Source organism: Sciurus vulgaris (genome assembly GCF_902686455.1).
Source record: "Sciurus vulgaris genome assembly, chromosome: 2".
Taxonomy (NCBI): domain Eukaryota; kingdom Metazoa; phylum Chordata; class Mammalia; order Rodentia; family Sciuridae; genus Sciurus; species Sciurus vulgaris.
The window spans coordinates 119,697,543-119,721,537 of record NC_136462.1 but is presented as its reverse complement, the minus strand read 5'-3'; the positions used below and the strand labels follow the sequence as shown (position 1 = coordinate 119,721,537).

The 23,995-nt window shown below is 51.8% G+C and overlaps 1 protein-coding gene across 1 annotated transcript in view; it reads left to right on the top strand.

Moving 5' to 3' along the window:
• Positions 1-22,917, top strand: part of HCN4 (hyperpolarization activated cyclic nucleotide gated potassium channel 4) — a 38,312-nt gene extending 15,395 nt beyond the window's left edge. Inside the window, exons 2-8 of the mRNA XM_079125318.1 lie at positions 5,626-6,049; positions 14,619-14,780; positions 16,848-17,066; positions 19,846-19,992; positions 20,088-20,328; positions 20,997-21,161; positions 21,276-22,917. Of these exons, the coding sequence (XP_078981444.1) occupies positions 5,626-6,049; positions 14,619-14,780; positions 16,848-17,066; positions 19,846-19,992; positions 20,088-20,328; positions 20,997-21,161; positions 21,276-22,744 (2,827 nt within the window). The 3' untranslated portion in view covers positions 22,745-22,917. The remainder of the gene's footprint in view (positions 1-5,625; positions 6,050-14,618; positions 14,781-16,847; positions 17,067-19,845; positions 19,993-20,087; positions 20,329-20,996; positions 21,162-21,275) is intronic.
• Positions 22,918-23,995: the final 1,078 nt, after the last annotated feature.

Genomic DNA, 23,995 nt, shown 5'->3' with positions numbered 1-23,995 from the left:
AGGGAGAGGAGGAGTAAGTAGAGGCACAGAGATGGGGAATAATAAATAATAAAGTATCATTTGCCAGATTCATATTTTTGTAACATGGTTAGAAAGTGGGATTCTGTTTTTTTTTTTTTTTTTTTTTTTTTTTTTGTTTTTAGAAAGTGGGATTCAATAGTCAGGTTAACCTCTGAGCCACATCCCCAGCCCCTTTTTATTTGGAGACACTAAATTGCTGAGGCTGGCTTTGAACTTGGCATTCCTCCTGTCTCAGCATGAGCCACCACACCCATTTGAATTCTTGCATTTGAATTTTTGATCTACCACATATAATAATGTTCTCAACTTCATGTGCCTTGCTCTCCTCATCTGTAAAATTGGCATAACAGTAACGATTTTGTAGGGTTTTTATGAGGATTAAATACAAACAAGGTGTTAAGATTAGTGCCTGACAAATAGTAAATGCCCAACAAATGCTGACTGCTGCCTTCCTCCATTTTCATTGTCTTTATTATCACTTTGGGTAGTATCTTTGCTGGTCCTAGAAAACCGTGGGCTAGATCACAAAATGAATTTCCCAGCTTCCATTCTTCCATGAAGACTCCTGGATTATTAGGTTTTATGATTTTTGCAGGGGCTGGAATGAGGGTCAGGTGTTACCCGATGAAAGGGTCAGGGTACAACATCTGCTAATATAGACATACAAGCCCAAGACAGGGACCGACCATGGTTAGGCAGACCTCACAAAGGAGGAAGTCATTTGACCTTGAATGAGGGAAGAGATTTCAAAAGATGGTGCTTTTCAGAAAGCGAATGAGGATGTAGATGTAGATGGGGTCAGCAAGGGGTTGAGTCGGGGGACAGGGAGGGGCAGCTGACTCCTGTGAAGGAGATAAGAGAGAGAAGAGGGAAGGAGTGATAGGGCACCAGACCAAGGAGCTCGAGCTTTCTTCAATAATGGGGGTTCACAACAAGAGTTCAAGTAAGGGGTGACTTCATCCTAATTTGTAAATATAATGCAGACAGTGAGTGAGTTGGAGGGAAAGAGGTTGGGGCTGGAGACCAGATGGGATACAGGGGCAAGAGTCCAGGTGAGGAGCAGATCTGGGCCAGAGCAGTCAGAGGGAGAGTCAGAAATCATGATAGAAGAAACCAGGTGCGACTTGGTAGTTTTTTGGGGGATTTGTGGGGATGGGTGGGAGTTAAGAGAAGGCACTGGGGTGACTGTGAGATTTGGAGCCCAGGTGATTGAAATGCAGACTGTGCCATTTAGCTTTGAGGAGGACAATACTGAGTTCAGCGTGGGCTCACTGGGTCCAAGAGACAGCAGGCCCTCCAGGTGGACAAATTTTGCAGGCAGGTGGGAAAGCAAGTCTGATGGTAGGAGTGGTGTCTGAATAGGAGCTATCTGCTCAGTGGGAGCAGGAAAAGATGGACACTGGGGGTGCTGCTCATCTTGGAGGAAACAGAAACCGTGGGATCTGCTCCTTGCTACTTCTTGCCTGGGTCTCCAGAGCCCAGCTGTGGACTTCTGATCAAGACTCCTGTCAGCATAGAGAGCCCTGGGATAGAGGAAGTTCCTCTGGCTTTGGAGAGAACAAGACCTTGGATTCAGGCATTTGTGAACTCCAGTGTGTCTGAGTCTGGATGTCCATTGATTGATTCTTTATCAGGGCATGACACTGCCACAGTGGTTGCATAGCTTGGATTTTTTGTTCACAAGTGATTCTAGGGTCAGAGGGTTACTAGGGAAGCATTGGTATCTATTTCAAGGCTTTGGGAATGCTACTATCCCTTCCTTTATGGGTCTTAGTTTTCCCTTCTTCAGAATGGGTGCAAATGTGCCCAGCTGACTGACTGCTAATGACTAAGGTACTTTTAACACTTGAGAGGTGTGCTACACACCCAGGAAGTACCTCAGAAGACTCCAGCATCAGGAAGATAGGTCCCCTTGCATCCTCTTTGCAGCCTCCACTTCTCCTGTCTCTGGGACAGGGGCTGCACCTGTTGTGTAGGGAAAGGTGCCAGAAAGTCTTGTCTGCCTCCCACTTCCCACTAAGGTGCCTAACACCCTAAGAGCTCACACTTAAAGTCCCACAGATCTCTCTGAATCTTGCCTTTGTTTCTCATTCACTGTGTGTCTTGGGCAAAGACTTCTCTTTGAGCCTCAGTGTCATCATCTATAAAATGTAATAGCAGCCATACTGCTGGTGTGAAGGTTAAATGAAGTAATTTGTGGAAAGCACAAGAAGTGCTCAATCACGTGCAATGTTTTGGGGTCTTTATTTTCTTCTTCTTCTTTTTCTTTTTTCTTTTCTTTCTTTCTTTTTTTTTTTTTTTTTTTTTTTTTTTTTTTTTTTTTTGGTACTGGGGATTGAATTCTGAGGTGCTTAACCACTAAGCTCTGCCTAGCCCTGTTTATATTTATTTTGAGACAGGGTTTTTCCAAGTTGCTGAGGCTGGCTTTGAACTCCCAATCTTCCTGCCTCAGCCTCCCAAGTCGCTGGGATTACAGGCATGTGCCACCACAACAGGCTAGGGTCTTTATGAATAAAGACTTTTCAGTCACCAAGGAGTCTCCAATTAAAAAGCCTGGATGTATTCAGGAATCACTTGAGTTGCTTAGGACCACCAGTATTGGGAATGAAGATGAACTAAGGAGCTGAGGATGCCAGAGGGGAGGCTCTTGCCAAGTTTCCCTGGCTGGACTTGCAGAACAGAGCTGGCAGGCGTGACGGGCGCTGTCCACGGTGCTGAACACAATTCTTGGCTCAGTCCTGCCCAGGTTTTCAGGGATCTGTGCAACCATCTGGCAAAGAGCAAGAAAGGGTAGTCCACAAGGCCAAGGGCAGCTCCCAAAGCCTGAGTCCTTTCACTCCATTTGGGATTACTTTTCTGACCTTACCCTTCTAGGCCACCAGGAGCCCAACTTTTGGGATGCCTGTGCTGCATGGGATAGTTTTTTACATCACTGCCCAACATATCTTCCACCCAAGCCTTATCCTCTGATGGGATCATGAGTTTTCTGAGGTTATTGCATCTGGATACTGGAATAAATAGGTTCTGTAATCTGATTAGTCAGGAACTGTGGTCCCTGCCCTCTGCCACTGACTTTCCTGAGTTTATTAGAGATTCCCCTCCAATCCCCTTCCCAGTAGATGCTTTTCTTTGACTCTTCTCTGAAAAATTTAACTTCTACACCTCTCACCTCTTTCCTGCAAATCTGTTGGTTTGAATTATTTATTTACTCATTTCATAATGTAGAACAAAGGCCAAAACATTTCACAAATAACAATTGATTTCATTCTTATAACAATTTTTTCTAGTTAGGCACTGTGATTATATTCATTGAGAAGATGAGCGAACTGAGGCAGGAAGGGAGTGAATGATGGAGTAGGAATGGAACCCAGGTGGGCTGGCCTCAGAACCTTTGATTCTGCCCACTGTATTAAGCTACCCCCTCAGGCAGCTCTGTGATGCTCCCAGACAGTGGTTCGTGGAGAAGAATGCTGTGGTATTCTGACCCCAGCCCAGACCAGGCACCAGAAATATCTCGAGCATCTGGAAACTCAAGATTGAAACAATTAGTCAGAATGTAAGGAAATGGGTGTTTTTGCCTCATGTAATTTGGTTTTATGAAGACCACTAAATGCAAACATTCTCCTGTTAATTACTGTCTTGAATTTGGTCTGTAATTGAGGGAACTAGAGCTGGGGGGAGTGTAAAAACCCGCTGGAGTGGCAGGCCTGCCCGAGTCAGCATTCCCAGCCGCCTCGCGCACCCGATCTGTTAATTTTAGAAACTCCTCTAGCCTGGGTATATTATTAGCTTTATGTACAGAGGACCACATGGCCCTCAGTGGCTTCTCTATGCCACAGTTTTTTTTTTTTTTTTTTTTTTTTTTTTTTTCCCCAAGAGATTCAATGAAAAGGAATGGTGGTGGTGTGTATATAGGGGTGTTTGTGTACTGTGTGTGTGAATGGGTATACCTGGACGTGGCTTCTAATGAGTATGTGCAGCTGTCTTTGAGTGATATGTGTGCAGCTGGGCGGAGAGTATACACAGCTCAAGAGCACCCCATGGAAGCTGAAATCATTCTGCCCCACAACTCATTAAGGGATGTGTTTTGATTGTGTTCTTCGTAGGAGGGTGTGAAGGCTGGGGTGTGGCCCCAGACCTTATTTGTGTTTTCCCAGCAGGCATAGGGGTATTGAAACTGAAGAAGGGGTGGTAGGTCCTGGAGAAGGGAAGAAGCAGAAATTGACATCTTGGCACCAGCCTTAGAATGAGAAGTTTTGGCCCCTCCGAAGGGCTTGACTTTCAAAGGAGCTGCAGGAAGCTGCCTTTGTGGAAGCCCCCTTCCCTGAGCCATGTAACTTGGGGCTGCTCTCCTTCCCACCTTCAGTGAGGTAGACCCTGCCCTCTTCTTGACTCACAGCACCATTTTGCATCTGCCAAGGAAAACAATTTGCTGTGAAGTGATTTCTTTGCAAACCTGAAACTCTTTGGGCAGGAGCACTTCAGTTTTGGGGGGAATCCTCTGAAGACTTGAAGAGAAAGAGCTTGTCTTTCTCCCATTTACTTCCTTCTGGCTTCTCTTTAGTGGAGAGTGAAAGATGACTGAAAGTGGAGAGTGAAAGATGAGATGGTTGATGCTTGGGCAGGATCTTTGGAGTGATTGGCCTTGCCTTCTAGATGCAGGGTCTGTGCCTACCTGTGCCGTCTCCACACTCCAGGAGGCCCCCTGCTGGGCCAGGTAGAATGATCAACCAACAGTGAGGAGTTGACTTTATACATCTTCACATTGCTCAGCCTCTCAGAGGCTTTGCCTTGGGGAATCCCTTTGACCTCCCTAAGGAAGGACTTGCAGGTGCTTTGGGCCTTAGGAAAATGATGCTGGAAGCCTGGGCTGGTCTCCCTCGATTGCACTGAATGGTACCTCACTGGTGCCTGAAATACCCCCATTGACACTTCCTGCTTTGATGCTACCCCACGTTAGGATGCAAACCTCTGGTGGAGGAAGATGGTCAGACATTTTCTGACTAAAGGGGATACCAGCAAGCCAGTGTGAGAGAAGGAAGAAACTGAGGTCCAGAGTGGGGAGGGCACTTGCTGGATGTCACATAGCATACCAGTGACAGAGTCAAGGTTGGAACTGAGGCCTCTGCCTCCAGGCACTGCTACATATAGACTTTCCCTTCTCTCTGGTCTCTGTCTGCAGTCTGTCTCAGGTCACAACTAACCCACAGGGAGGATGGCCTCTAGCCTGGGGTACTTGAGGTGAGCTGCTCTTGTCATTAAAACAATCTCTCACTTTCCTTTGGGTGTCATTGTTTGACTTGCTTTTCAGTCTGACTCTCTCCAGAGGGGTAGGGATGAATGGAGGAGGATTCTTACCTGAGGAGCTCACCGAAGGGCAGGAAGGAGGGTAACCTTAGTCAATGAAGAGACTCTTTCTGTGTCATTTCCTGTGTGTGCAACCTCCACATCTTGCCCTGGTATCCATGCACCTATCTCCCTGAGTCTTGGAACTTCCCAAGACTTCTCTCTCTTCCATCTGCTCTCCCTTGGAGCTTCCTCTCTTAGTCTTAATACTTGTCCTCTCTCTCCATCTGGTGATTGACACCCTGTGTCTCTGGGCAGATTTTACTGGGACCTGACCATGCTGCTGCTGATGGTGGGAAACCTGATCATCATTCCTGTTGGCATCACCTTCTTCAAGGATGAGAACACCACACCCTGGATCGTCTTCAACGTGGTATCAGACACATTCTTCCTCATCGATTTGGTCCTCAACTTCCGCACAGGGATTGTGGTGGAGGACAACACAGAGATCATTCTGGACCCACAGAGGATTAAGATGAAATACCTAAAAAGTTGGTTTGTGGTGGATTTCATCTCCTCTATTCCTGTGGACTACATCTTCCTCATTGTAGAGACACGCATTGACTCAGAGGTCTATAAGACTGCCCGGGCCCTGCGAATCGTCCGCTTCACCAAGATCCTCAGCCTCCTGCGCCTCTTGCGTCTCTCCCGCCTCATTCGATACATTCACCAGTGGGAAGAGGTGAGTGGTCAGACCAAATCTCTTGAGATAAAGGGGTATTTTCCCAGGGGAAGAGAAGAACCAGCAGGTAATCTCAGATAATTGGATGGTACTATAGATTATAGCTGGAATACCTGATCCAAATATTAGTAATTTCTTGGCTTCTTGTCATGTGTTGGATACCACACAAAGCACTTTACACACAATATTCTGCTGAAGTTCATAACAACAATAGAGCATACCCTTGTAGGTACACAGAGACACTCATTTTTCATACGAAGAAACTGAGAGACAAAAAGATGAAATGATTTACACAGGTCAAATACCTGATAATTGGTGAATCTGGAATGTGGAACTGACTGACTCCAGAGCCTGCCCTGACAACAACTGAATCATATTTTGGGGGTCGTAAACTATAAGTCTTTTGGGACCCGGCAGGGAATGTGAGTGGATGAAGAGAACTAGTTGGGGAACAGTAGTGAGTATGATGGACTTTGGTGAACTGAAGAACACATCATCCATCTGTATTGAGCAGCCTCGACTTGGTTCTAGCTCATTGCTGCCACATAGGAATAGGCCAAGTGTTGCTGGATCTACAGCTATATAATGAGAAGCAGAAATCTGGATTTTTGTACAAATTTTGTTGGCATCTATCTTAGATTGAGTTTTTCTGGAGCAAACCCTCAGAGGAAGATCATGTGAAAGTGATTTTTGGAGTAGCATTCCCAGGAAAACCTAGTGAGGAAATGGGGAGGAAGGACAGAGAAAGTCCAAAGCCAAGTAAGTGCGGGACATCAAGCCAGATTCCATGCAGGGTGACTTTGACCCAATCTCATGAGGAGCTCTGTGGACAGTGTACACCATACCTTAATGTTGCCCCAATCACAGAAAAGAGTTGAAATGTTGATATTCTCTTACCTGTCAGTCAGTGGTTTGGGACCTCCCAGCCGTCAGTGCAGGCAGCCAAAACAGTTTCTAGCAGTGTGGGGAAGGTGCTCCTGTAGGAGGTAAAAGTGCCTGAGGAGCCAGGAGTCCTGTGCATGATCACTGTAAAGGGATCCTAGGCACTGTGGAAATTGGCTGCAGCAACTAAAGAAAAAAATTGTAAATGAACGGTGTAGGCCAGCACCATTCTGAGCAACCCTAACTCTTCCATGAGCTGAAGCAGTTATCTGTAGGAGGGAAAAAGGAGGACTCGGGCTGTGGGAAAGAAGCATGGGTGACCTTGCTGGGCACTTCAGTCTGTGTTCTCTACCCACCCATGTTACTTGTTTTGGCAGCAGCATCAGACAGGCTAGCCTGGGGGTACTTAGAGTTGTAGGGAGTCGTGCTTTGCAAGACACCCACCTTGGCATGTGGAGTGGGTTATGCTAGGGGAGCTTCTTGCTGGGTACATTTCTCACTGCTTCTCACTGCTGGACTCCTGACCTCCAGGACCCCTACTTGATTGAATGGAAAGTTCCATGATCAGATTTCAAAGTCCCCTCCCCCCACCCCCAGCAGCAGCCTGAGCCCTGGCTGGCAGCCTCCATGGCTGATGGTTAGGGCACCGGCAGATTGAGGTCAGAGGCGTCATGAACACATGTGCTGTGGAGAAGTGCCTACACCAGCTTGGCAGAATCACTCTGTGGCATAAATTCTCTTTGGCTTAGAAAATATGCATTTTTCCTGCTGACAAAGAGGAGCAATGACTTGCCCAAGGTCATGCAGTAGACCTCTGGCAGAACTGGGGCAGAATCCAGTTAGCTATCTTGCTCCCAGCAGTGTGGCAACCTCTGCCTGGTGTAATGGAATGCTCAGGGGCTTTGGCGCTAGAATGACACATTTGAGACCCAAGTTAAAACGCCAGCTCTGCACTCCTAGCTGTGTGACCTTGGTGCCGCCTTGCCTCTCTGAGCTTCATTCTCTTTATCTGCACAATGGGTGTGAGAATTTCCTGATGGTTGTAGAGGCCTTCACATGGATCCTGGTGCAGAAGAGTCATTTAATAATTATTACCCCATTGTCTTGGCAGTATTTCATTGGTTCCTCACACATAGTTGGGAAGGTAAACAGGGCAAAATTTAACACCCCTATTTTCCAGAGGGGAAATTGAAGATGAAAAGGGTCAGTTGTCCCAGGGGCAATATTTTTAACTGAGGCCTTCTGTCCCCTGCTTCCATGACTTTGACTCCATTAACATTCCCTCTGATGGCTGGGTACACCCCCAATGGGTGACTGACTCCATTCAGTCCAGCAGGCCCTTGCTGAGCATCTACCTGTGCTTTGTCCTGGGTGGGGCACTGGGGACCAGTGAAGTAGGGACAATTCCCAGTTGAGATAGGAAAGGGAAGCAGTGTGGTGGGTCATGGGGTAGGGAGTGGGGAGGAGTTTGTGTCAGCTTGAGTTTGTGGTACCTGTGGGACATCTAGGTGCAGAAAGATGTTACCACATGGGTCTGAGCTGATGACTGAGAAGGGACAGTACTAATAGTGGTGGGTGACCGTGAAGGAAGGTTGGAGGCATATTTCCCAGAATGCCCCGAGAGGCTTATCTCCTGGTTTCTTTACCAAGTAGAAATGGCTCCCTCAGACCCTGAGAAACTCTTAAACTTCTATTGGTCTTGGACCCAGAGCTAGACTATCATTAAAAGCAGAGAGGTATTGGTTCTTTCCCTTCTCTGACACCAGTTTTTGTCTCCAGACTCCAGCACCCCTGGGAGCTGACCTTTCTCCCTGCTTAGAGTTAGGCTCTAGTGGCCATGCTGTTTGGTGGGAGTTGGCAGAGTTGCTGACAGCTGGGCTGGGTGAACCTTGGGACAGAGCTAAACTGTTCTTTAGTGTCCCTATAGGGTACACTCTGGGGCTGAGGGCCAGGGTTACTGTCCCCACTGACTTGGCTATCCTCTGGGCTACCCAGAATTGATCCAGCAAGCTCCAATCCCCACCTTTCCTTAGGGGAGGTAGAAGGCCCAAGAGACCTTAGGTCAAGTCTCTGAACTGTACATCACTATCCAATCTCATGGGCAGGGAGGGAGATCCCAGGAGGCCAGATGGATGACTCCCCGCCCCCTCCACATATGCCCTTATCTTTCCTATCAGCTGAGAAGGAAATTGCTTTGAGCTAGTTTCTTCCAGGCACATAGCCCAGCCAAGGGCTCCCACTAGACCCCTGGGATTGGATTGGGGTTTCCCACCTGGCCTTGGCATCCTGTCTCCATGTCCTTCATAACCTATTCCAGCCCTGGGACTTCTCCCAGCCTTTGCTTGGCCTAGAACAGCAGCATGAATACCCTTTGAGGCCTGAGGTCTATAGGAGACCTGGGGAGGGAAGAAAATAGTAGAGAAAACACTATTGTATGTCCTCTTGAAGTCCCCATGTGAATCTCTTTCCTTCTTTGGGTCTTATTCCCCAACTGCTGGTGTCTGATGCTATCCCTGAGGCTTAGTCCCCATTTCCATTCTCTCTTGGTGAGAATGGTGTCAGCTGATCCTGAGCACATGGTTGTGGCTGATGGGGCCTAAAGGAGGAAGCCCAAGGGTGGGGAATGGGAAGTCTGCCTCTCACACACTGGGAAAGCTTACCAAAGGTGAAGCCATGGAGAGATGAGGCTCCTGACCCTCAGGCTTCAGCTGTCTTCCCGAGCTGGTCCCAGCTCTACAGCCCACGAGATTTCCTAAGTGTTGGTGGCAGGTGGATGGAGTGCTTTAGGGCAGGTGCAGGCCGCCCTCACAGGAGATGTAACTCTGCCTCTGTCCTGGGTGATCTAGGTCAGGAGCCTCCCTCCCAAGCCTCTCCCAGCCAGCCTCTTCCCTCCCTCTGAGGTGTGAGCTTGTTACAGGCATGCAAGCTATTGTTAGAAACCGTGGTTGCCCCTTTCAGTTGTTCCCCTACAGGGCCCAGCATTCCAGTGACCCATCCCAGAAGCTTCTTCTCTCCCTCAGCAACGTGGAATGGCAGAAGGAGGACTGTAGGCTGTGTGGTCTCTGACGAGTCTCTCCCTCTGTGGACCTCGAGTTCTCCATCTCTCTGACTCGAGTGGTTGGGGATGACACAGAGCAATGGTGATGGGAGCAGGCTGGCCCCAGGAAGGGACCCAGTGTTCTCAGGCCACCTTCTCAGCTTGGATTGCTGCCCTCCATGCAGACCCTTGAGAAACAGGTGGATGTGTGTTCTTTTTCTTGAAGAACAAACGAATCTCTGGGAGGGAACTCAACCGGGTCGAGTCCTTAATGGAAAGGTCTTGATGAAAACGAGCCTGACTGCTCATTGCTGGGGTCTCCCAGGACTGAGGAATCAACTCTGTTTGAAGGGCTGGGAAAGAAAGGGAAAGAAAAGAACTAACATGTGCAGAGTACCTATTGTGTGCCACCTATGGACTTTATTTCGCTTGGCCACCAAGACAGCCCTGAGAACTGGCAGTTACTGACCCATTCCACAAACAGTGGGGCTCTCAGGGGAAAGGCACTTGCCCAAAGTGAAAGGCATGTTGCTCTGACCTGCACAGCAGATGAGAAACCACAGGAGTGGGAGTGGGCCGTGCTGGGTGGGCAAAATGTGAGCTGCCCAGACCCTGCCCAGCAAGGCCTGTGGTGGCCTGGCAATGAAGGTGCTCAACCCCCACAGTCAAAACCAACATCGTAAAAGGGGGGTTTAATGAAATATAAAGAGCAAGGCAAATATTTGCACAGTGCAGCTGAGTGGCATGTGGCCTGTGGCCCCAGTCCATAGCAGGGACACATGAGTATTAAGCAGCTTCTCCCAGCAACGTCCTGTCTTTTTCTCAGCAACCACATCCTGGGTGCTGTTGAGTGCTGGGGTGGGTAAGTGTCCTTAAGATCTAGGGCACCTCCTAGCCTGAATGGATGAGCCACTGACCACCAGTTCCCAGGAGGCTCAGACCAGGCCATGATGGTACACTGGGAACCAGCCGCAGTACCCTCCCCCACCCCCACAGCCACCCCATGTCCAATCCCCCTCCACTCACACCAGGCACTGACTCCCCAAGCGTCTGGATGCACAAGTTGCCCAGAGTACACACCCTATTTTACTTCCACTGTATACGTTAACAGGAGCTCTGTTCACCACCCCGTCACTGTCATTAAGCACTTCTCAGTTCCTGAGACCCTGCCATGTGCTGTGGCATATTCATTGCTGAGATCACAGTAGGAAAAAATTAGACAAAGACTTGATCTTGGAGGATGAGTTATGAAGAAAAGAAAAACATTAAGTGATGCCAAAGAAGACCCTGCATGAACACATGCCAACCCTGATGCTTCTGGCCTTAGGACCAGAGTGATTTATAGAAAGGAGCAGTACATATGGACTGCGACCGCTTGGGGCACTTCGTAGACATGGCCAGAGGCTTCCCTTAGCTCCCCCATGTGCCATCATTCATCTAAGCATACATGTGTGTACTCAGGCAATCAGCAGACATTTCTCATGCCACCTTGTGCTCAGCATGGAGGAATGCAGAAGTGAAAAATATAGAAAAGACCCCTGCCTTGTGAAGCTGTATGACAGTAAGTCAATGTCACTTTAGATAGTGGGAATTCCATGGAGGAAATAAATAAGGGCGAAAAGTCCTCTTGAGGGTGGGAGGTGAGGGCCATTGGCTCCTTCACACAGAGAGGTCAGAAAGGCCTCTCCATGGAAGCTGGCAAGACAGGAGGGTGAGGAGGAGCTGGAAGGATATTGGACTGGCAAGCCCCATACCGAGGCCCTGAGGCTGGCACATTCAAGGACCCGAGGAGGGCCAGTGTAGCTGAAGGTGGAAGGCCTTGGGCCGAGGGTGGGATGTGAGCTGGGCAGGTAGTCAGGGCCGGGACACTGAGGCCAGTTAGCAGACGGAGTTGCTACTGAGGTGCAATGGGAAGTCACTGGAAGTTTTGAAGTGGGAAGGTGACAAGGTCTGATTGAGGTCTCGAAGAGCTCCCGTTCTTGGTTGAGAATGGATCAGAGGGGTAGGGAGCCTCATTGGGAGGTTGGGGAAGTTATCTGGAGCATTTAGAATAGAGTTGTACTGGGATTGCAGTAGAGTAGATTATTTGGAGGATGTCTTCATGGGAAGTGGAGCCCAAAGGGCCTGGATTGGTGGTGGATTGGCTGTGGGGCTGGGTGAGAGAATGGGAGGAATCAGGCTGGCAATTGAGTTTTTGTTGCTCAGCTACACGGATGGCGATGCCAGTTGTGAACTGGGAGGAACAGTTTTGGATGTATTCATATGGAGATAGATAGGGAGACAGCTGAACAGATGAACCCATCTGTCACTCTTATCTACCCGTGTGTCTTGGGTACAACAGAAACAAGGAAGTGGGATGTCTCAGGAATCCAATAGGAGAACAACAGGAAGGCCTCAGAGGAGGATCATTGTTCCTTGTAATGGAGGCAAGGATCCCTTTAACCATGAGACTCCCCCTAGGAGTTTGCATAGAGATGCCCCAGACTAATACCGTCCATAGCCAGACTTCCTGCCACCTTGACAAGCAGGGGTTGGGGGAGGAAGGAGGTGGCCATGGCTGCAGGATCTGTGGGCAGCTGTGCAGGATAGAAACTCCTGGACAGGAGTTGCTGAGAGCCTGGCCAGTCTGCTGAATAGCCCACCATGCCCTGCTTGTCTGTCTCTGACGCTGGCTTCCCACACACTCGTTCCCATGTTGCTTTTCTGAGCTCTGGCAAGCAGGGCCATTTTCCTCCTTGCCCCCAACAGGGAGGGGAATTTCTTGGGTACCGAAACAGGCTGACCTCCTGGGGATCTAGGTCCCTCTGAAGGTACTGCCCTGAGACCCAGGGAAGAAGGGCCCTATTGGACTCATGCTGTAGAGGGATCTCCTCCCAACAGTGAGGAGTCTGGGGGCTTTCTGAAACTCTTTCTAGACCATACTAAGGTCCCAGGGACCCAGCACTTCCTGGGCCTGTGTAGGCCCCTTCCCAGGTCCCTGCTCATGTGCACTCCCCTGATCCTTCACAGGAAGCTGTCAGTAGTGGTGGCATGGATGAAGCTTGGTTGTGGCCTCAGGTTCCTCACTGTGGAACAGAGTCAGAGAAGAGAGATGGGCCATGTTCTGGTGTGGTTTTTTGAGAGTTCTAATTTGGAACCTGACCCTCCAGGGTGTTATGGTGTGCCCTGTCAAGGTAGGACCACAGAATATATTTTCTTTAACAGTGTGTGAGCCTGATTTACAACTTGAAATATGTAAGCTTGTAGTTTATAGAACTATTTGCCCCCTTGTCTAGACAGGCTTGCATCCGTGATCCTCAGCTAGGTACACAGTCCAGGGAGTCCAAGAGGTTGCTGCCCTGCCACCTGCTGACCACTGTCTCTGCAGCCCGAGTCATTGACTGTCTTAGACCATTAGACTGAGAGTTGAAATATCAAGGGTCTGTCTCTTTGGCCTCAGTTTCCCCTCCTGAAATGGGCTTCAACTAAGTCTCTGTGGCATTTGACAGTCCCATAATTTTGACCCAAAGCTTCTTTCTGAGAGGGATATCTCTGTCTGGGAATAATATAGAGGGAACAGAACTGGGTATTGATGAGTGGAGGTGCCCCCACAAAGTCTCCCAGTCCAGAAGCAAGCCTAGAACATCCATAGACCTTCTGCAAGACGTCCTTCCACCTCTCTGTCCCCTCGCTGCCCTGTCACTATGGTGACTCCTGGCATGCATGAGTTCCTATCATATACTAGTGTTTGGCAGTTTTGGGAGGATGAAGGTGCATCAGGGATGGGTCACCACTTGGACCCTGTCCTGCCACACTACATCCTCGCACTTGGTATCACAAGAATGGAAAAGGGCAGGTGCAGTGGGCCAGGCTTGTGAGCATGCTGTTGCACTTCATAAACCATCAGGGAACACATTATTGCTAATACATATTAACTAATCATAAAGATTAATTATTAATAACAACTTATGAGTTCATAATGGCTTATAATTTATTGAATACTTCTATACTCAGTACTAAGCACTTTATATGTATAATTTAATCCTTTTGACAACTCACTCAGTTAAGAATTTTATCATCATTTTTCAGATGACAAAATATGATCAGAGAGGTTTGGGGACATTCCCAAGGTCACACATCTAGGAACTGGGTCAGAACTGGGACTGGGACCATCTGTCTGAACATGGAACCTGTGGGCCTGTGCAGTTCCCTCTCCAGTTCCATGACTGTCTTTGGCAGATCCCACTGCTCCTGGGTGGGTCCTGTGAGTCCAATGAAAGATTTAGGAAAACATCATGCCCTAGGCTTGATTCTAGACCATGGTCCCTACAGAACCTCAGGATGACGGGCTTCTCTCTGGTGTCCCAATGCCCTAGGCAGGCTGAGGAGGTGGCTTGTCTGCCCACTTCGAGGCTGCTTGGGGCTCCAGGAAGCCTCCTCCCACATGTCTTGGATGGCTGCGCCTCATGTGGGAGCTGCCCTGTATCTGCATGGATGCCCGGAGCATCCCTCTAAGACCCAGGCCTGCAGTCTGCCTCTTCCAGTGCCCTCCCTCCCTGGCCCCAGCCTGATCTCGCACTGAGCAGCTGCTGCAGAGTCTGGCCAGGAGGGGGCCACCACTCCTCCTGGCCTCTCACCTATCTCTGCCAATGTCTCCACCTCTGCTGGCAGATCTTCCACATGACCTACGACCTAGCCAGCGCTGTGGTACGCATTGTGAACCTCATCGGCATGATGCTCCTGCTGTGCCACTGGGATGGCTGTCTGCAGTTCCTGGTGCCCATGCTGCAGGACTTTCCCGATGACTGCTGGGTGTCCATCAACAACATGGTGGTGAGTGCACCCAGGAGGCCCTCCCTCTGGGCTGGGGTTCCTTCTCCAGAGATGCAAATTTTAAAGAGGATTGACAGCTCAGAACTCCTGATCCTAGCACGTGGGACCACTGACCCAGAGCAGAAGGGCACCACGTCTGTACCCATTCCAGGCCAAGCATTTACTCCAGTCCAGGAATCCACTCCCAGAGTTCTCGGCCATAAGCTGTTATTGCCACCTTCTTATGGCCTCACCTGTAGTGGGGAGCCCTGATATTTGGCCTAATTTCACCCAACGAGATTAAAATCTAGGTGACCTCCTGTTCTATCAGTGTGACAAAGCTGGGCTGAGGGCTCCCACCCTCAAATTTCTGCCCCCTAGAAGCTGATCCTGAGAAAACGGAAGCCTGCAAGGGCGCTACTTGTGGCACATACGTACCAGCAGATTGTAAAGTGTGACTTTCTGCTCCAGGGGCAGAGCTGGGCTGTCACCCGTTCCCCAGTGGATATGTCCTGGCTGTGGGTGGCATCTTGAGCAGGGAGGGCAGACAGGACAGAGCCTGCCCCTCCTCCAGCCTGTGGGTGGGTGAGAGAAGTTGGACTTGGGGCCTTGCAAGCCGTAGGGCAGAGGCCCCCGGCCCTGCTGTGCATGGGAAGGGCTCCTGCAGGGTGAGCCCTTCTCTGGCTCTGGTTTACTCCCGCTTCCCTATACTCCCTCCCTGTTTGTTTGGTTTGGTCTGAAAGCAGATCCCCAGGGCACCAGGGGAGAAAAAACTGGCTTTGAAAGAGGTGAAAGAGACCCTGAGGCATCTTTCAGCATCAAACAGGCCTTTACAAAACAGCCTTTTGATGAGCTAAGTGTAAATGAATCGGCCATATGGGTTGAATTTCCTGATCCCCAGAGGCTCAGCAGTGAGGGCTAGCCGGAAGCCCAGACTGGAGCACCTAGGGGCTGCCCTTGTTCCCCAAGGCAGGTGGGGGGTATGACACGTGACACAGGACACTCTTCTATCCCTGGGGACCAACCCTATCCATCCTGCCCTAATCTGGAATGAGCCTCTGGACCCCAGGAAAACGAGCTCAGCTCTGTCCAGGATGGTCTGCAGGACCTGGTCTGTGGCTCTCTGCCTTAGTTGTTTCAGGTACTGGGGACAGCCTTGTGCCCGCAGAAGTGCTTAGGGCTCTGCAGGTTGTACCCTGGGTGGGTTTCTGCATTATTACTAACACCCTGTGAGCAGAGAGACATTGGGGAGAGGGCTGTGGCTGGGAGTTCATCTGGCAGCCCCCGTTTGGGGCAGCTTCCTCTATGTGAAGATGCCAGGCCCACACATGCACTAAATTTGAGATGGTCCTTCAGAGCCCAGTGTTCCCACACTGAGCCTTCCTTGAGAAACTGACTGGTTTTGAAGACAAAAATAACCAGGAGCCTCGCTCCCTTGTCTCCCTCCTCCTGCCCCACACACTCTGTTCCAGCAAGTCCACCTTTGGGGGTGGTGGGAGGAGAACTGGTGGCCACTGCCCCGGGTGCCCGCCACGGTTCTGCAGGAGGCCAGTTAGCTTGGCAGATTTCATTTCTGCTCACCCAAAAGGAGGACAGTGTTCTCATCTCAGTCTGCTGGAGCCATCCCCCCAGGGAAAGCATATCTGATTTTATAATTGAGGTCAGTGGGGAAATGGGCTTCACTTGATAGCTGTTTAGGGGTGAGGGATGGAGTTATTTCAACAAGGGAAGAACAGCAGGGCGATTTGGCCTGGAGCCTGTTGCTGCTCAACCAGGAGGCCCCAGGCCACCTCACGGGAGCTGAGGTCAGACCAGGGCTAGGCCAGCTCCCATCCTTTGATGGGTCTTCCGGTCTGACCCCTGCCCTCCACTGCAAGAGGAAGGCCTGAATGGGGGATTCACTGCCACCATAGTACTGGCCTCTCTGTCACTCACCTAAAGCTTCTAGCCATCAACAAGATGGGGAGCCTGGGGCTCAGCCACGAGAGAAGTTAGGTAGAGGGAGACAAGGCAGCAGGGAATGTTCTAGGTGCCAGAGAGACAAGCCTTCCCCCTCACTGGCCCAAGCTCGCTTGTGTCTGTCCACAGAACAACTCCTGGGGGAAGCAGTACTCGTATGCCCTCTTCAAGGCCATGAGCCACATGCTGTGCATTGGATATGGACGGCAGGCACCCGTGGGCATGTCTGACGTCTGGCTCACCATGCTCAGCATGATCGTGGGTGCCACCTGCTACGCCATGTTCATCGGCCACGCCACTGCCCTCATCCAGTCCCTGGACTCCTCCCGGCGCCAGTACCAGGAGAAGGTAGGTTGGAGAACCATGTTCACCAGGGCTTTCTCAGGAAGACCTGCCCATTGGTCCTTTGCAAGAGAAAGCCTGTGGCCAGCCCCCAAGTGTCTGGTGTGAGAGACAGAACAGGGGTCACCTCCTGAATGCTTATTCCCTGAACTGAAACCTATAATGTCTGCCACGCCTCCCTTGTCCTATAATTGGGGGCCTGTCTCTGCACTGAGGGATCAGCACCCTGGGTGTTGAGGAATCCAGTGGGTCTTTGGAGCCTCATCTTGCTTGGCCTCCTGGCATTTGCAGACTCCTGCTCCTTGGCCTCCCTTGGTTTCCATGACTGCATGCTCTTGGTCTCCCCCTGCCTCTCTGGCCAGTCCTTCTTGCTCGCCTTTGCTGGCTTCTCTTCTCAGCCGTCACACGGTGGCTGTGCCCTCAGCTCTTTGATTCTCTGCCTTGGCTTCCTAGGTGTTACTGTGCTACCACCCCCACCCCGCGTGCTCTGTGTCTGTCAGTGGGGCCCAGTTACATAATCAGCTCCACCTCATTGTCAGCTCCAGAGTGTTCATTGGATGCCTCCTTGGATACCTCGACCTTATCTTGTCCAAAATCAGAACAACCTCCCTGCCCCTCCAAGCCACCACGCTTCCCATATGTGTTCTCTATTAATGGACACCAGGAGCACAGATGCCCAGCCAGAAACGGGCAGCCATGCTTGCCATCTCTGTCACTAACACCCACCTCAAAGCTGTGTCTCCCTTCTCTTCATCCCAGCTGGCCTCTGTCCACCCTCACTGCCAGCTTCTACCTCTCCCCAGGTCACCACAGCACAGTCACAGTGGCTGAGCTGTGGCCTGGAGTCGGGCTGCCTCCAGTCTACCCTAGCTTCTTCACCAATGAGTTCTGTGAGCACGGGCATGTTACCTCTCACCTCTGTGCCCCAGTCCCCATCTGTAAGATGGGACAGTATGAGGATTGCTGTCCTAGGGTTTGTGAGAAGTAATACAGGTTGAACCTGTAGCACTGGAGTCACACAGAGCAGGCCATTCAATATTCATAGCTCAGCAGGTTCCTCTCCACCTCTCCGCCTCCACTCTTCACACAGCAGTGGAGGGGCATTTACAAAATATATGTCTGATTGTATTGTTCCTCTGACTGCTGTCCCCTGGTGGGGTGACTATCAGATGGCAGCCATTCAGGTGTGGAGGCCCAGGTCCTGTGACACCAAGAGGAGAGCTTGGGAGAGCCTGCAGAGCTGGAGTGGGTAGGAGAGCTCACTCTGGGGAGGCAGAAGAAGGTGGAAGAGAATTCTAGGTTGGTTGTTGGAGTGCACATGAGCAAAGGTGTGTGAAAGGGTGGTAAAGAGGGTTCTGGGTTAGGAATCAGTGGGTTAGGGAGGGGAGGTAGAACAGGCATCAGGTTATAAAGGTCAGGGCTTCACCCAGGTCCAATGGAGTGTCAATCTCAGGCCATCATCAGGGCCTAGCCTGTGACCAGGGTCAGGCTCAGTGTGTAGCCAGGGTTGGAACTCAGTGTGAGACCAGTTTGGAAGTTCAGTCTGGGACCAGAATCAGGGATTGATTTAGAAAATGCATCAGGGTTTATAGTAGGGCCTGTGTCAAGCTGTATATGACTTCCCTTTTGAGACTTTATCCTGAGCTAACAGCTCTCTGAGTCTTCCTGATTCACCCTTAAATCTCTCTTAAATGTCTTCCCTCCCCTCTGTCCCCACTATCAGCTCTCCCCCTGGACCACTTCAACAACATTTAGATTCCTGCCTGCTGTCCACTCCTCTCTGTCCACTGTAGGGGGAGTCGCTAAAACACAGCTCCAAATGTGCCAGCTGCCTCTGCACCCACAGCCAGCCGGGAAGTCACTCCTCCACTGGGGCTTTGTACACTTAGAGAAACAACTTAGGGCAGGTTGGCAGGAAGAACTTTGGGGAACATCATCCCTTGGGCTTCAGTTGCCCATTGATATGGCTGTAGAGCGCTAATATTTAAGAACTGGCTCCCCTATTTCTGATTGTTCATGGGGCTGTTGGGACTAACCTTACTTCCCAGGTAGGAAAATCTGTGTTAGTACCTAACCAATACTTCCTGTCCCTGGTTCTGCTCTTGAGGACTCTACACTCCACCCAAAATCCAGGGGCAGTTGGAGCAAGGATCACACTTCACTCCCAGGAGGGGCAGGGTCATTCCTCATTGGTTTGAGCCCTGGGGACTTAGGATCACAAAGCTCTTGCACCTCAGTTTGAAGGTCCTGCTCCACCCTCTGTTTCCCTTGGGCTGGAGCTGAGACCACTTCACATACATACCTCACAAAGGGCCCGGGCTCCTCGACTCTGCCTCTAGCCCTTCCGACCTGCTGCAGTTCAGTCCTGCTGACTGTGCCCATTTGACTCTACTGGCAAGAGGCAGCTCATCCTCTCCCAGAGTCAGTGCCCCGTTTAGACCGTAGAAATGTTAAATGTTCAGAAGAAACTTGATTACCTTCCTGGGTGACTGGTGTCTTATAACTGGACGTTGAACAGTCCCTATCCCCCTCCCGGCTGCCTCACATCTCTATAGTATGGAACACAAGGAACAGACACCGATGGGGTCCCTTCCTCCACCCCAACCCACTCTATGCAGCTGGAGTCAGGGCTGTTGTTTTGGGCATAGCATGGTCACACCCACACCAAGGACTTCTAATCTCAAGGAACCAATGTTGACCAGGAAAGACCCCAGGATTAGAACCCGGCTCTGGTCACCAGCTGGGGCTGCTTGGAGGTGACACTTGTCTCTCTCCCCATCCTCAGTATAAGCAGGTGGAGCAATACATGTCCTTCCACAAGCTCCCGCCCGACACCCGGCAGCGCATCCATGACTACTATGAGCACCGCTACCAGGGCAAGATGTTTGACGAGGAGAGCATCCTGGGCGAGCTGAGTGAGCCACTGCGGGAGGTGAGCCTGCAGGTGGCCTGGGCAGTGAGGGGAGCCCTGCCTTGCTGGCAGGCACTGCCCCTCACCTCCTTCTTCTGGCATCCCAATCTGTGCAGGAGATCATCAACTTTAACTGCCGGAAACTGGTGGCCTCCATGCCACTGTTTGCCAATGCAGACCCTAACTTTGTGACATCTATGCTGACCAAGCTACGCTTCGAGGTCTTCCAGCCAGGGGACTATATCATCCGTGAGGGCACCATCGGCAAGAAGATGTACTTCATCCAGCACGGCGTGGTCAGCGTGCTCACCAAGGGCAACAAGGAGACCAAGCTGGCTGATGGCTCCTATTTCGGAGGTGAGGTGTCCAGAGGGCTCTGGGGGAGCAGGGGCCATTAAGGAATAGACTGGAGAGACACTCTGGAGAACACAGGCACTGTCAGGGCCACCTCCTGGAGGTGGGTGTCTATGAACCCAGAATAGAGGTGTCTTAGTCCATTCAGGCTCACAGAGCACTACAGCCTGGTGGCTTATAAAGAACAGAAATTTATTTCTCAGAGCTCTGGAAGCTGGACGTGTGAGGTCAGGCCACCAGCATGGTCAGGTTCTGGTGAGGGGCCTCTACCTGGTTGCAGACTGTTGCCATTGCTACTTCTTCACATGGTGAAGGAGTGTGCTCTCTCTCTGACTCCTTATAAAACAATAATCCCATTTATGAGGGCTTCTCTCTCATGACCTGATCACCTCCCAAAGCCCCACCTCTAAATACTGTCACGTTGAATTGAGGGTTTCCACATAGGGATTTGTGCGAGGACACAGACATTCAGCCCTTGCAAGCGATGGTCCCAGAGATGGGAAACAATCCCACATCCATTTGGTGGAGGGACCGGCATCCAATGTGGTCATAGCCTGGGGGGGAACCTTGTGAGCCTGTGAAGCTTCTGTACCAAGCAGTGGGGGACTCTCACCCCCACCACAGCCTGGAAGGCTGTGCTCGCCCCACTCTGATTCCTCATATCCTGGCAGAGATCTGCCTGCTGACCCGGGGCCGGCGCACAGCCAGTGTGAGGGCCGACACCTACTGCCGTCTCTACTCACTGAGTGTGGACAACTTCAATGAGGTGCTGGAGGAGTACCCCATGATGCGGAGGGCCTTCGAGACAGTGGCACTCGACCGCTTGGACCGCATCGGTGAGGGGAGGGTAGGAGGGTGGGAGGCAGGTTCCCTCCGGCTCAAGGCTGCTTCCTGCAACCTTTCGGCCTTCCTGCTCTGGCCTGAGCACCTGCTCTTATACTGTACCCTAGGCAAGAAGAACTCCATCCTCCTGCACAAGGTCCAGCACGACCTTAACTCGGGAGTCTTCAACTACCAGGAGAATGAGATCATCCAGCAGATCGTGCAACACGACCGTGAAATGGCCCACTGTGCGCACCGTGTCCAGGCCGCCGCCTCTGCCACCCCAGCCCCCACGCCTGTCATCTGGACCCCGCTGATTCAGGCGCCACTGCAGGCTGCCGCTGCCACCACTTCTGTGGCCATAGCCCTCACCCATCACCCTCGCCTGCCTGCCGCCATCTTCCGCCCTCCACCTGGACCTGGGCTGGGCAACCTCGGCGCTGGGCAGACGCCAAGGCACCTGAAACGCCTGCAGTCCCTGATCCCTTCTGCACTGGGCTCCGCCTCACCTGCCAGCAGCCCATCCCAGGTGGACACGCCATCTTCATCTTCCTTCCACATCCAGCAGCTGGCTGGATTCTCCGCACCCGCCGGACTGAGCCCTCTCCTGCCCTCGTCCAGCTCGTCCCCACCGCCAGGGGCCTGTGGCTCCCCACCGGCCCCCACACCATCTACTGCTGCAGCAGCTACCACCACAGCCGGGTTTGGCCACTTCCACAAGGCTCTGGGTGGCTCCCTATCCTCGTCCGACTCCCCTCTGCTTACCCCACTGCAGCCAGGCGCCCGCTCCCCACAGGCTGCCCAGCCACCACCCCCACTGCCAGGGGCCCGGGGAGGCCTGGGACTCCTGGAGCACTTCCTGCCTCCCCCACCCTCATCCAGGTCCCCGTCATCCAGCCCTGGGCAGCTGGGCCAGCCTCCTGGGGAGTTGTCCCCAGGTCTTGCCACTGGCCCACCAAGTACACCAGAGACACCCCCACGGCAGCCTGAGAGGCCATCCTTCATGGCAGGGGCCTCTGGAGGGGCTTCCCCTGTAGCCTTTACCCCCCGAGGAGGTCTCAGCCCCCCTGGCCACAGCCCAGGCCCCCCAAGAACTTTCCCAAGTGCCCCACCCCGGGCCTCTGGCTCCCATGGTTCCCTGCTGCTGCCACCTGCCTCCAGTCCCCCAGCACCCCAGGTCCCACAGCGCCGGGGCACACCACCCCTCACCCCAGGCCGCCTCACCCAGGACCTCAAGCTCATCTCAGCCTCGCAGCCAGCCCTCCCCCAGGACGGGGCACAGACTCTCCGCAGAGCATCCCCGCACTCCTCAGGGGAGTCCGTGGCTGCCTTCCCGCTCTTCCCCAGGGCCGGGGGCGGCAGCGGGGGCAGCGGAAGCAGTGGAGGCCTTGGTCCTCCCGGGAGGCCCCATGGCGCCGTCCCTGGCCAGCATGTCACTCTGCCTCGGAAGACATCCTCAGGTTCTTTGCCACCCCCTCTTTCTTTGTTTGGGGCAAGAGCCACCTCTTCTGGGGGGCCCCCTCTGACTGCTGCACCCCAGAGGGAACCTGGGGCCAGGTCTGAGCCTGTGCGCTCCAAACTGCCGTCCAATCTATGAGCTGGACCCTCCCTCCCTCTTCTTTTTCCTCCCTTCTTTTCTTCCTTCAGGTTTAACTGTGATTAGGAGATATACCAATAACAATAATAATTATCATTAAAAAAACCCACACACACCCCAGAAAAACAAAAGACAGCAGAAAATAACCAGGTATTCTTAGAGCTATAGATTTTTGGTCACTTGCTTTTATAGACTATTTTAATACTCAGCACTAGAGGGAGGGAGGGAGGGAGGGAGGGAGGTGGGAGGGGAGCAGGCAAGACCCAAAGGCAAAAGCCAGAGGAAGGCAGGTGGGCTCTCTGGGGTGTGACAGGGGCGGGGCGACCCATGTCTGGGCTTCCTAGAGCAGACCTGTCGTCATGTACATTTTAGAACAAGAGCTACCATCCGCCTCTTGGCTGTGAACTTGGAGCCCCACTCTGCTGGGGGTTGTTGTGTTCCCCTAGGAAGGGGCTGTCCTTGGGTGTGTTCCTGGAGAGGCTCAGTCACTTGAGTCCCTGGGACAAATTGGGGCCAGGGCCCGAGGGCCTTGCGTTTTTTTCTACTGTAATCGTAGCAAGATATGTATATGAATATGTATATGTATATGTATGTAAGATGTGTATATGTATAGCTATGTAGCGCTCTGTAGAGCCATGTAGATAGCCACTCACATGTGTGCACACATGTGTGCAATCTAGTTTAACCCCATGTTTCCAGGACACCCAGGTCACCTTACATCCAGCAATCCGCCGTGGCCCGCAGGTTGGGCTCCGCAGGGTCTGGGGATGTACTCTCCAGTCCTCAGGGAAGAGGACCCCCAGGACCTCGCAGCGGACCCCTCTTTTCCCCTTTCCAGGCCCAAATCTATTCCCAGCCTGACCTCTCACCACTGGGAAACAGAAGACTCGGGGCTGAACCTCACCCTTCCCGGGGCCTCAAGCACACCCGTCACCTCTGTGGCCCTCAGTATTCCCAGCTAAACGAGGGAGGCCAGGGAACTTCTGTTTATTGAGTCTGCTCTGTGCCAAGCACTGGTTTTGCACTTTACACACATTATATTAACTTCTTCAGTTTCACAAAGACTGTGAGGTAGGTACTCTGATTCTCCCCATTTCACAGATGAGGAAAATGGGTCATTTTTCCAGAATCATGTAAGCAGGAGCAGCAGGGCTGGGACTAATGAGATGCAGGTCTGTGCCCACCCAAGGCCAGTGTTGTGAGGGGCTGAGTTAGAGGGCCTCCGGGTGTGGTGCACAGGGAAGAGATCAT